Source organism: Hippocampus comes, unplaced genomic scaffold (genome assembly GCF_001891065.2).
Source record: "Hippocampus comes isolate QL1 unplaced genomic scaffold, H_comes_QL1_v1.1 scaffold104, whole genome shotgun sequence".
NCBI classification, from domain to species: Eukaryota; Metazoa; Chordata; class Actinopteri; order Syngnathiformes; family Syngnathidae; genus Hippocampus; species Hippocampus comes.
The window spans coordinates 5,905,833-5,918,508 of NW_017806072.1; the positions used below are offsets into that span (position 1 = coordinate 5,905,833).

The 12,676-nt window shown below is 41.9% G+C and overlaps 1 protein-coding gene across 2 annotated transcripts in view; it reads right to left on the minus strand.

Annotated features, from left to right (window-relative positions):
• cdh13 (cadherin 13, H-cadherin (heart)) overlaps positions 1 to 12,676 on the minus strand; it is a 157,797-nt gene that overhangs the window by 124,398 nt on the left and 20,723 nt on the right. For both annotated transcript variants that reach the window (XM_019894259.1, XM_019894258.1), the window contains exons 4-5: positions 8,027 to 8,032; positions 7,776 to 7,928 (exon numbers count right to left, since the gene is read on the minus strand). In XM_019894259.1, the coding sequence (XP_019749818.1) occupies positions 7,776 to 7,928; positions 8,027 to 8,032 (159 nt within the window). The remainder of the gene's footprint in view (positions 1 to 7,775; positions 7,929 to 8,026; positions 8,033 to 12,676) is intronic.

Below are 12,676 nucleotides of genomic sequence, written 5' to 3' on the forward strand. Positions count from 1 at the left end.
AATTGTATGCATAATAAATATTCACTATCACTGTATGACGTAAGAATCAACAGCTTTTTATCACATTTACACAACACTTTATGAATACAAGTCATGAACAAATCTTAAATATGGCAGGGAATGTGTTTACTTTTTTAGTTTTGATTTTGAGCAGCAAATTTGGAGTTACATATTGGTGCTCACCAGGAATGCATAGGCAAAATTGCACAAATTTTCACTTGAAAGAATAGTGGCGATCTTGGGATTTTTTTCTGTTCAATTTTCAAACTGTGTAAATTTAATACACTTCATCTTCAGCACGTTTAGTGCCACTTTTGTAAGTAACCACGCCCCCGTCCAGGCCACGCCCGTCCAGGCCACGCCCCTTCCGCTTTTTTCATCACTCGCCATTGCCATGTATGCTTTTAGGTGAGCCTTTTAGTGCAGAAAAAAATGGTAGTGCAAATGTGCCATTTTATTGATGGCTTTATGAAGTGACTGAGAATATTTACTTATCATTTGTTGCCAATATGTGAATGTGTCTCATATTTAAAACATTTTGTGTGCTATATGTTGCACTATGTTTTTATTTATAATTATGACTTTTTTAGAGCAAACCAAGCCTTTAGGATGCATTTAAAATAGTGACATCCCGGGCAATTTCTTGCACAACTTGCATTGCCTACTCAAGCAAGCCTTGTAAAAATTAAGCCCTGCATTATGTCAAAACGGCAGAACACAAAACAATGACCTTATTGATCAAATACCTCATACAGAATTAAGGAAACAAGCTGATCATATAAATATATGAGTAATAAATCAAGCCAGAGTAACTTGTGTACATCCGCCGTAAACGGTTAGACGCCATAAAATTAAGTGCAATCAGCAAACATCGGCCATTTGGCTGATGTTTGAAAAGCCATAATCAACTGGTTCAATCGGCCGGCTGATGAATTAGTCGAGCCCAAGATGAAATACTCGCTGTTTATGTCGCCTATGTCTTTGCGGCCAGTGTGAAATATTTTACTGGAAAAGTGTATGCCTCTGTGATCTCATTTGTACTTTTAAAGCCTGTGTTTATTGTTTCAGACCTTTTTGAATGTCAGAACAAATATTGCTGTGATGCTAAATTATGTCAAGATGTTCGTGTGCTCATTAGCAAAAGATTGCTTCTTAAGATTGATTGTTTTGTGCACGGATTTCTTTCACGGGTCTTATCTCAGAGATTCTCATCTAAAATCATTCATTCATCACAGCAGAAAAAGGCACCAACGGACTCTCAACGCAGATAAAAATAGCCCTTCTTGGGATGGGGGGGGGCAGGGGGGCTTAATAAAAGACTGGGTTGTACATAAGAACTGAAAAGATAGAAAAAGCAGGGCTCTTTCATTTAGCTGGCAAGATAAAAATAAAAAATAATCCCTCTTGTAAGGGTATTGGAATTGACACTCAGGCTTCCCTTGGTGTATCATGGCACCCAGTTAAGGTACGGAATTATCTTTTGTCTGGCACTGATAGTGTTGCTCAATGGTCGGAGAAAATATTTCTATCATTCTGCTACTTTTCTTTATAGCAGTGACAAAGTTTCACTCATCTTAAACACTCTATTGCTTCCCAAACCAATGTACAGGTACATCGAAACTCCTTCCAGTTTATGTTTGAAATCAGGCAAGTGCATCAAGCTCACATGGTAGGCAAGCTCAGGAGGTTGACAGAAACTTCAATCAAGGGTTCCCTAAAATGATCCAAACAACACCCAAATGATAACATTTTGAATTTAATTGTCATTTATTGTATCCCAGTGGACGTCAACCAAGAATAAACATACATTGGTTACAACAAACCTAGTTGAAACAGCTTCTAGGACATGTCACTGTCAATGCTTATTTGTAATCTTTTCCCTGACAATTGGCAACCCATAAACCAATCAATCTGACCCAAGTCAGAAAATCCCGACCTATTTCACCCACCGATCCAACCATTCATTTTCTCATCCGCTTATCCTCACGAGGGTCACAGGCATGCTGGAGCCTATCCCAGCTTTCTTCGGGCAAAGGTGGGGGACAGCCTGAACTGGGCGCCAGCCAATCGCAGGGCACACAAAGGCGTACAACGATTCGCGCTCACATTCACACCTAAGGACAATTTAGAGTGTTCAATCAGCCTACCATGCATGTTTTTGGAATGTGGGCGGAAACCGGAGTACAAGGAGAAAACCCACGCAGGCACGGGGAGAACATGCAAACTCCACACAGGAAGGCCGGAACCAGAATCAAATCCCGCACCTTTGCACTGTGAGGCCGATGTGCTCAATTAGTCAACCATCGTGCCGCGCCCCTGATCTGATTCCTATTATTATCAATAAATATGCCAATGCAACTATGTGACTATGTAACTTTGCAGTGGGCGATTTTAACTCTAACTGCTGTTTTTTCAGGGGAGTGTGGCCATCAGCCAGTTAAGCAGATGATTTGGTGAGGGCTTACACAGCTCAAAGTGATGGCCTGCTCAAAGCCAAGATGTATGACTTCGCAGTAGGGGAATACGCTGAATTTGCAGGTGATTGTTTGATCATTTATCTGGGTGGATACTGCTGCTGCATAGCAGTATGTCTGTAGGAGGTTCTAAAAGGGTGGGACAGCGGGAGGGTGACAGCCGCTGGGGTTTGATGATCTTGAGCACAAACAAACAATAAATGAATGTGAAGAAGCTTTGACAAAGATGTGGAGTGCAAGATAAAGAACATTCACCCAGAGTAAATACAAAGTGTCAATATATTTATTTAGCTGTTGAGGAAATAAACAGATTTAAAAAAAAAACAAAGACAACAGTGCAAAATGAACAAATAATTATATCCAGCAACAGTAAAAAGTAAAGAGACACCAAGATGTCGTTAGTGGCATCCAACACCATGTGGCATTACAGCATCATGACAGCATTTCTTAAATGAAGGACTATCTCAGTTATGGCCTCTACCTGTGTGTTTGCACTGGACCTTGTGATAGACGGTACACACTAACGATGGAGAGAGAGTGTGAGTGTGTGTGTGTGTGTGTGTGTGTGTGTGTGTGTGTGTGTGTGTGTGTGTGTGTGTGTGTGTGTGTGTGTGTGTGTGTGTGTGTGTGTGCGCGTGTGTGTGTGTGTGTGTGTGTGTGTGTGTGTGTGTGTGTGTGTGTGTGTGTGTGTGTGTGTGTGTGTGCGTGCGTGTGTGTGTGTGTGTGTGTGTGTGTGTGCGCGTGTGTGTGTGTGTGTGTGTGTGTGTGTGTGTGTTGTGCTTTATCTATTGCCCACATATAGAGACTAAGTGCACACGAGGCCTATTTCCTTGTGTGCAGGGCAGCGTATCGTGCACTCTAAAGCCCAGGAAATTATGGTCCAGTCAAGCAGAAAACAGGAGAAGGATTGGGACAAACGTTAGCAGCAACTACAAATCCAGTGGGTTTTACATTGGTATGCATAACAGCTGTCTATTATTGTAATTCATGTGTAATCATAAAAGTGAAATGGTGTCAATGCCTAATGAATGTCATAGACTGTGCTTTCGCCCTCTATTAAAACAACCTATGAATGAAAAGTAAGCCATTTGAAAGAAAGATCAACTCGTCCATTTTCTCTATCCTGTTGGCGGTCCCATGGAGATGGAGCCTGTCTACACCCCCGACGGGTTGCCAGTCAATCTCAAGGTCACACATACAGAGCGAGACAGTCATTCACACTTATATTCACGCTGTCACTGAGTAAGAAACGAACCAGTGCTGCCTGCACCGAAGTCAGGCAAAAGTACCACTACACCAGAGGCCAGCAACCTTTAATATTCAAAGGGCCATTTGGACCATATATCACAGAAAAGGGGGGGGGGGGAAAAAAACACCAGGTGCAACATAAACCTTTTGACACATAAAGGAAGGCTCACACTGCATTTTCTTTTTTCCTCGACCTGTATCAGAAAAGGAAAAAAAGACTACAGTTTGCAACATTTAGTAATGTGAAGAATTAAGAGATGTTTCTGTGATCGTGCATTTTAGATATGATTTGAATGAATGGGCCATTGATTGCAGTATGCAAAATGGCGTCAGCCATCTGTGACAAATCGATCACTCTGTTTGGCTGTTTGCTAGTGAATCAGGGCATGCGATTTATTATGGGGGGCCACTTCCGAGTTGATCTGGTGTTGTTAGAATGATAAGGCATACCCTTACAGATGCAAAACAATACAAATTTAAGTAAAGGCTTGCCATTTACAATGGCAAGCAATAAATTATTCATCATTTATAGGCAATAAAACACTCAAGGCTGCTCGCTATGAAGTCAAAAAGGCAATTATGTAAAACTGATTAGAGTGAGAGGCACAACAGTTATTTTGTGTAAGTTGAGTGAGAGCATAATTTATACTCTATGACGGTTAAAAGCCTTAGATTTCAGATGATGATTTTTGCAAATGCATCTTCTCACTACGTGACATGATTTGACAGGCACACTATAGCCGAGGCATTGCTGGGTGCCTCTTAGATGTGCTGTCAAAGGACATCACAAGGTAGACAGCACTTTTTTCACAAATACCAAGCTGAAGCATTGAATATGTTGACACTTTTAAGCATCTCACCTTTTTGGAAGGCACACAATTACAAATTTAAAATGTCACCACACACACACACACACACACACACACACACACACACACACACACACACACACACACACACACACATTTACAAACCCAATTCCAATGAAGTCGGGACATTGTGTTGAACAAATTAAAACAGAACGCATGGTTTGCAAATCATTTTCCACCTAACTTTAATTGAATACATGACAAAGACAAGATATTTAATGTTCAACCTGATTAACTTTTTTTCCATTAAATTTTATGGCTGCAACATCTTCCAAAAGAGTTGGTACAGGTGGCAAAACAGACTCAGAAAGTCGAGGAATGCTCATCAAATATCTGTTTGGAACATGCCACAGGTGAACAGGCGAAGTGGGAGCACGTGGGTGCCATGACCGAGCGTAAAACAAAAACAGTTCCCTGATATTGTATTCCTGTAGCGTAACATCATCTTGTGAATGCATAGCGCAGCCACTATTGTAGCTTCTATGCGCCTTATAATGCAATGCGCCCTTTATGTGAAAACTGTTTTAAAATATGCCATTCATTGAAGGTGCGCCTAATAATCCGAAGCACCTTATAGTGCAGAAAACATAAGGAAGGGCATCCGGTGTAAAAACTGCGCCAAACATATTGTGGCGACACCTTATGAGACGTGCCCCACTCCTAATATGGAAAATCTCACTGACTGCAGTGTCAACTTTCCAGCAAGAGAGGGTGCTAATAAACGGTGGAAAAGTCAAGAATGGTTTAAAAATAAGAGTGCAATGGACGTACATGGCCCGGAAATATTTGTGTGGAAGGCATACAATGGTAGCTCGGGGCGAAACAAACATCTGCTGACCATTTTTTGTGGTTGCTTGGTTGAGTTGGTCGACTTTTTTTCCCCACCTCTAATAACGTTTGCATTTTGCTCTGTACTTATGATATTTTGCAAGATGGTCTGTTTTTTTCATGTCATCACATTTATTTGTATTGATGTCTAATCGAGTTAACATCTGGAATTTGAGGGGAGTATGTGTTCAGCTTCAGTTGCATTTATGACATATTTTGCATTATTTATTAATTATTTATTTATTTATATATATTATTATTATTTATTATTAAGTCAATGCAATACATGTACTGTCGCTCTAATCTCCTGCCAAGTGTTGCCTATCAGGCAATGCCTACATTGATCTTGACGTGAACAGAACTGTCATTTTTAACTGGCAATTTAGGTATAGCGAATGTTCTTTAATCACAGTGTGTAGCATTTATAAGCAGTGCAGGATAAATCACACTTCCAATGTGGTTTATAACACCTGCCAAATGTTAAATATTTATGAAATGGCAGGTGGAGTGCAAACCACAGTAGAATTACTGCTGATGTGCAGGGTAATGGCACCTCCAGATGCCCTAGTTTAATTTTACCCTTTCAGATCATCCTGCATTTACAATTGGACTGACTAGATTATTTAAATTCTGAAATTGATACAAATCAGCGAGGATAACAGAGACAAGTGAAATCTGAGGAAATTCTCGCCACTTTGTCAGCTCTTCCAGGGAAAGCCCAAGGTGTTCCCAGACCAGCCGCGAGAAAGACTCTGAAATTGATACAAATCAGCAAGGATAACAGAGACAAGTGAAATCTGAGGAAATTCTCGCCACTTTGTCAGCTCTTCCAGGGAAAGCCCAAGGTGTTCCCAGACCAGCCGCGAGAAAGACTCTGAAATTGATACAAATCAGCAAGGATAACAGAGACAAGTGAAATCTGAGGAAATTCTCGCCACTTTGTCAGCTCTTCCAGGGAAAGCCCAAGGCGTTCCCAGACCAGCCGCGAGAAAGACTATCCAGTGTGTCCTGGGTCATCACCGGGGCCTCCTCCTGCTGCAACGTAACTGGAACACTTCACCAGGGAGACATCCAGGCGGTATCCTCAAGCCACCTCATCTGCCTCCTCTTGACGCAAAGGAGCAGCCGCTTTGCTTTGAGTCTCTCCCGGATGACCAAGCTTCTCACCCTATCTCTAAGGGACAGCTCAAATACCCTGTGGAGCAACTCATCTCGACTGCTTGTATCCGGGATCTTGTTCTTTCATTCACAACTCACAGCTTGTGATCAGGAACATATATTGACCGGTATAAATCGAGAGCTATGCTTTGCACTCAGCTCCTTCTTCACCACAATAGAACAATACAGAGTCCACTCCTACACAGTCAAACGCCTTTGTCCAAGTCCACAAAACATATGTCGACTGGTTATACAAACTCCGACGCAGCCTCCAGTGTTGAGCTGGTCTACTGTACCACGGCCAGGATGGAAGCCACTCTGCTCCTCCTTAATATGAGATTTAATTTCCCGATGGACGCTCCTCTCCAGCACCCCTGAATAGACCTGACCAGGGAGACTGAGGAGTGTGATCCCCCTGTAGTTTGAACACAACCTCCAGTCCCCCTTCTTAAAAAGGAGGACCACCACCCCAAGCTGCCCCCGGTGTCCACACGATGTTGAGAGGTGTGTCAAGAAGGACAGCCCCACAACATCCAAGCCTTTTAGGAAGTCTGGATGGATCTTGTGCCTTTCAACCACCTGGGTGACTTCAACCCCAGATACTGCAGAGTAGCAGTGTCCACCTCAGAGTACCCTGACTCCGCTTCCACAACGGAAACTGTGTCGTGGATTTGAGGAAGTCTTCAAAGTACCTGTATGTCCCAAGTCAAGGTCAGCAGCACCCATTTCCACTGTTAAAGGTGCATTGCTTCCACTTTCAGAGATGCCGGATAGTGAAGAAGAATTTCCTTGTCGTCCAACGTCCATATCATTTCCCATGGCCTCACCGAACTCCTTCTACGGAACGGCTAGGTTTTTGCCTCGATGAACGCCAAAGCTGCGTTCCGCTGAGCCAGTCGGTACCCATCAACTACCTGAGCACTCCCACAGGCCAAAAATGCCTAGCAGCACTGCTTCTTCAGCTTGATGGTATCCCTTGCCGCTGGTGTCGACAAACATGTTTGAGGATTTCCGCCATGACAGGCACCGACCGCCTTATCGTGTCTCATGCAAATTTCCTTCAGTCTTAAATATGGTGCTACCGTTCGCCAAACAATTTCAAAAGGTGTTCCCTTTGATTTTACTCATCTATTTGTAATATTTGAGTTTTATTTTACAGTTTTTCAGTGTCAATTTTGTGACACCACAGAAGACTGACCTGGTATGAATCGATGATCTCTCGGTCCAATGAGCGAGTGACTGACACGTCTCCTGTGTCTATGTCAATAGTAAAGAGACCTTTGGGGTCTTGGTCAGCGCCAGGTCCTGTCAGTCGGAAAATATGGTCCCATGACTTCTCTGTTGAAATCACCTGCAGGCCAAAACACACACAGCAAGTCAAAGCTTTGCACATTTGTCTTTTGAGTCAAGCCATTTCCTGCATTATATTGTTTTGATAACTGTACTCACATGAGACTACAGTTGCCAGCACCATCCATGAGCAGGCCAGTCGGAAGGAAGAAAAAAAAAAGGGGGGGGGCAGAATGTTATTGTCACACAGTGTAAATCACAACTTAGACAGACAAAAATCATATTGCAATTAGAGCCTCCAAATTTGAATAGCTATTGTAAAGCATGGGGTCGACAACATGTGTCTGCAGGCACACAGTAGCACCCAACGACCACACAAGTAGCCCGCAGGCCTGTTTTAATACAAGCTCACCAGTGATGGGACAGTATGAATTCATAGGAATGCTGGCAAATTCAAGTCTTGTATTTTGATCCCTGTTTCATAACTTGTTAAATCAATGTGGATCATTAATGTGAGAATTCATTAACATCATCAGTTTTTTCACATAGATGAGCATTATTAATTGTTAATATGTAATTAAAAGAAATGTAAGCAAAAGTGCACCCCTGCATTAATCACCACCAAAATGTAGCTCACAGTTTGAAAAAGGTTGATGACCTCTGGTTTAGAGCAAGATGAAAACAATTCTGGAAACACACAAGTACTTCACAAGTCAAACAAAACTTAAGACTGCTCAGCATGAATAACTCTCCTGAGACTTCATCTCAGTGAGCAGGAAAATCCAATACAATTTATTTGTTTGTGTGTGGGAGTGTGTGATTTTTAGGACACTACTACCGAATGATACCAGTGAGGCAAAGTGGGATTACAGATGAAAAATCCTGAAAATTCATTCAAGGAAGACAAACAACTGCCGCACTAACTTTTGGTGAGGTTTCCGTCTCATGTACAAGAAAAGGGTTTATTACGATCTACGTGTCACTGATGTTTGAGCACACACAAAGACCAAGACTATAGTGCGCGGCTACTTGAACCATGACAAATTAAAACACATCCATACAAAGTTGTGAAGCGGTCAAATATTAAGGGGATAAATGTGGCCGTATTTCTCATGAATGAAACCGAAGACCGACGTAAATATATCCCTATGATTGTAATACAAAGTAGATAAAGTGTTTCATTTTAATTGTTTCACTTGTCTTTACCTTAGTATTCTATAATGCATAATCCATCTGATATTGTAGTTGTAGTAATGAAAAATACATAGAGATAAATACATTAGGAAAGGACCTTGGAAAAAAAATCAGCACAATCACAATTTTGAGGAAAAAAGTTACTAGTAGATTACTGTATTTTCAATCTTTGTTCAGCCCTCAATAGATTGACCAATTGCCATGTGAGCAATTTTCCACGATATTCATTCATTCATTTCCCGAACCGCTTTATCCGAACTGGGGTCGCGGGTTTTCCACGATATTGCTTAAAAAAAAATAGGTTTTAAAGTTTTGCTTTGAAAACAAAAATACAAGCAAACTATGAGGAATTTTTTATTTTTGCTCAGTGGAAATTGCAAAAAGCAACCAAAATGAATTTTCATGGATTAAAGGCTCCACCAACTGTGTATAAAATGACTTGGAAGACAACGGGAGCCATCCTCAAAGGTAAACGGTTTTACTTTATTCTGTACATTCATCCATTTTAGTGTTTATTTCGGTTATGGGTGAGATGCAGCCTATCCCAGCTCTCTTTGGGCTACTTTATTCTACTCTATTCAAGCAACTATATTTTAGATTTTTGTGACAGCTCCAAATATTAAACTTCTATTTCAAACATTGCTTGTTAAGTTGATAGAGTTTAATAGCAGTTGAACCTGTAATGAATTAATTCACATTCCCTGATTTCCGATGGGAAAATTAATTAAAACAAATTGGAAGCCAACCAGTTCTGCTGAAATGAGTTATGCTCAGAATTTGAATGGTGACTGTTCTAGCAGAATAGTGGGAGTAACAAGCTCCAACCTTGTTCTCATTCTCCTTTTCTACTAATTGTTATGTTTTTTTAAGGACATGAATACTAAATTTGACTATCCACCAATAAACCCAATCGTCTTTATTACTATCATGACAGTGGTCGGCATCTGGTGACTGAGGAATTCAGGGTGGGAATGCAACAAATCAAAAGAGGAATTCACAGATGGCTCAGCAGCAAACCAGCGGGAAGGCGGCACTACCAAAATAACGCATGCTGGTATTAAATGAGATGTGAACGTATTACAGAGCCGAAGACACAGCAACTTCAGGTGAAGCCGAAGTGAGGTGTCAGGGGAAGTTTATCGTCATTACGAGATGCTTAGTGGGAGATGGCACTAACAGTACAAATAGTACAAGTCTAGACACTGACTGACGCAGGTGGTGTTAACTCCACATGCATCCAGTGACTTTATCTGTGCTGAGTATGTCTCTGCTGTGAGTGGGGTGGGGACCGAGGGGAAAGAGTCTCCCTCACCACCACCACCATGCACCGTGTCTATAAACTCAAATTAATTGCTAAGCTGACACGAGGCAACAGGGGGTATGATACTACATGGAAATGACAGGAAATGAGTTGCTGCTCTGCAAAAATGAGAATGAGCATTGAAGCAATTTGTATAATTTTACCTTTTTTTTTTTTTTTTTGCAGGTGGCATCCACTGAGATGATGCAGGTAGCTGAATGAATGTCATTACCCTGAAAGTTGCCCTGGGAATCTAGAAGTGTGTCTGTGTGTGTGTGTGTGTGTGTGTGTGTGTGTGCGTGTGCGTGTGTGTGTGTGTGTGTCGGTCAAAATGTGGAAAAAAAAAGAATTACCAATTAATGAGCAATCAGAAGGGAACGACCTGAACAATATTTTTAAAAAAATCTGCCTGCCAGGATGAAGGTGTTTTTCCCTCAAATGCCTACTAGTCTAAGGGCTGGAAAGTGCATTCTTGTTTCAGTGCAACTCTCACAGTTATTGTTGAGCTGAGTCTCCCAGAAAGAAGGAAGAACCTCTGTGCTCAGTTATGCCTTCCTTTCAAACGAATGAGGGGCACAGTGAAAGTTGGAATGGGTTGGTAAGGACAGTTTTCAACAAAACTGTGTTGTGAATGAGTCACTAGTTTCAAATCATTTGTGCTTTTTTAGTGATCACAATAAGCCTGAAAGCCAACAAGACCACATGGTTGTTGTTCAGCATAATGCCCTTTATGTAAGAAGGCCATTTCAACGTTTCATTTTGCACAGTATTTTCATACATCCTTGCCTGTTTTTACACAACCAAACAAAGGCCTTATTATGCATACAGAACTACTTTGTATTTGACTTTTTTTCTAAAGCCCCTCTCCCACTGAGAGTGGACTAAGGTAGAAAAATGTGTGTTCACATCAGGGTTCAATGGGGTTCGTCGAAGGTTGCAAATGTTCCCAAATGGGCATCAGACATTCAGCAGACGATCACCTGTACTTTTTGACCATGTTTGAAATGCCCTTGCGACAACAACAATCACTAGAGATGATCATGGACTTCAGGGAACATTCCTTTGCCATAGCTGCCCACCACAGTATCCAACTGCCCTATGTCAACCAACCTTCAAGTTGCTGGGATTCACAGTCTTTCAGGACATGAAGTGGGAGGCCAACATTAACTCCATCCTGAAAAAGGCCAAGCAGAGGATGTACTTCCTGCACGGCCTGCCACAGGAGCTGCTGAGACAGTTCTAAACAGCAGTCATCGAATCAGTCCTGTGTTCCTTTACCACCGTCTGGTTTGGGGCCACCACAAATAAAAGACAAAATCTGACTGCAACAGACAGGACTGCGGAAAAACATCAATCGTACTGCCCTACCCACTTTCAAAGATTTGCACATTGAAGAACTAAAATCCCACTGGACCCCCAACACCCTGCCCACAACCTCTTCCAGCCACCCCCTTCAGGTAAGCGCTATCAAAACATGCACATCAAAACCTGCAAACATTCAAACAGCTTCTTTCTCTCTCGCCATTAACTCCCTAAACAGTGAGGTAAACCCATGGTGGCTCTTTGCATTTTTGCAAACCCCTGTCGGATATTACTGGACTGATCATTGTAGCTCCAGCTTTCTGTAGACCTGAACAATTGCCATTGACCAAGATTCCACAGAACCAGACACTTTAAAACGCTCAAGTACTTTCTGTATAATTGCACACCTATAGTTGTACTACACTTACTGCTTACTGGTCACTTATAACGATTCTCTGCACCAACTGCACAACCATCATCATCGTATTGTATTGCACCACATTGTCGCACAGCTGTCATTGGGCGATACTAAGAGGCGTGGTGAACTATGTACTGAAAACGTGCATTTGATAGACACTGTGGTTTCCAAAAGAAAGCGGGAGAACCACATTATTCTAAAAAGAAAAAAAAAAGTGTGAAATGTGGATTTATAGGAGCCGATATAAAAGTTTGCCTTAATGCCAGCAGCCATGCAGAATGGTAATGGCTCTCTGCTGTGGCTTCCTAATGGAATAAGGGAGGAAAACAGAGGCTTACAGTAGGTCAACGTCTACTCTGGAGTTCTCACCTGACAAATCTGTTTTTTATTGCTTTGCCCGCTTTTAAGCTCCTCTCATCATATTGCATACCACCACCTGCTCCATCTGTCCTGCAGTCCAGGCAAGATTCGGAATTTTCGTCTGCCACAAAAAAAAAAAAAACATGACTAACACTCCAACAAAAAAAAACAAAAACTAATAAATGGAAGGTGTGGGCAACGGGGGGGGGGGGGGGTGCTTTGTCTCGCGACGGCG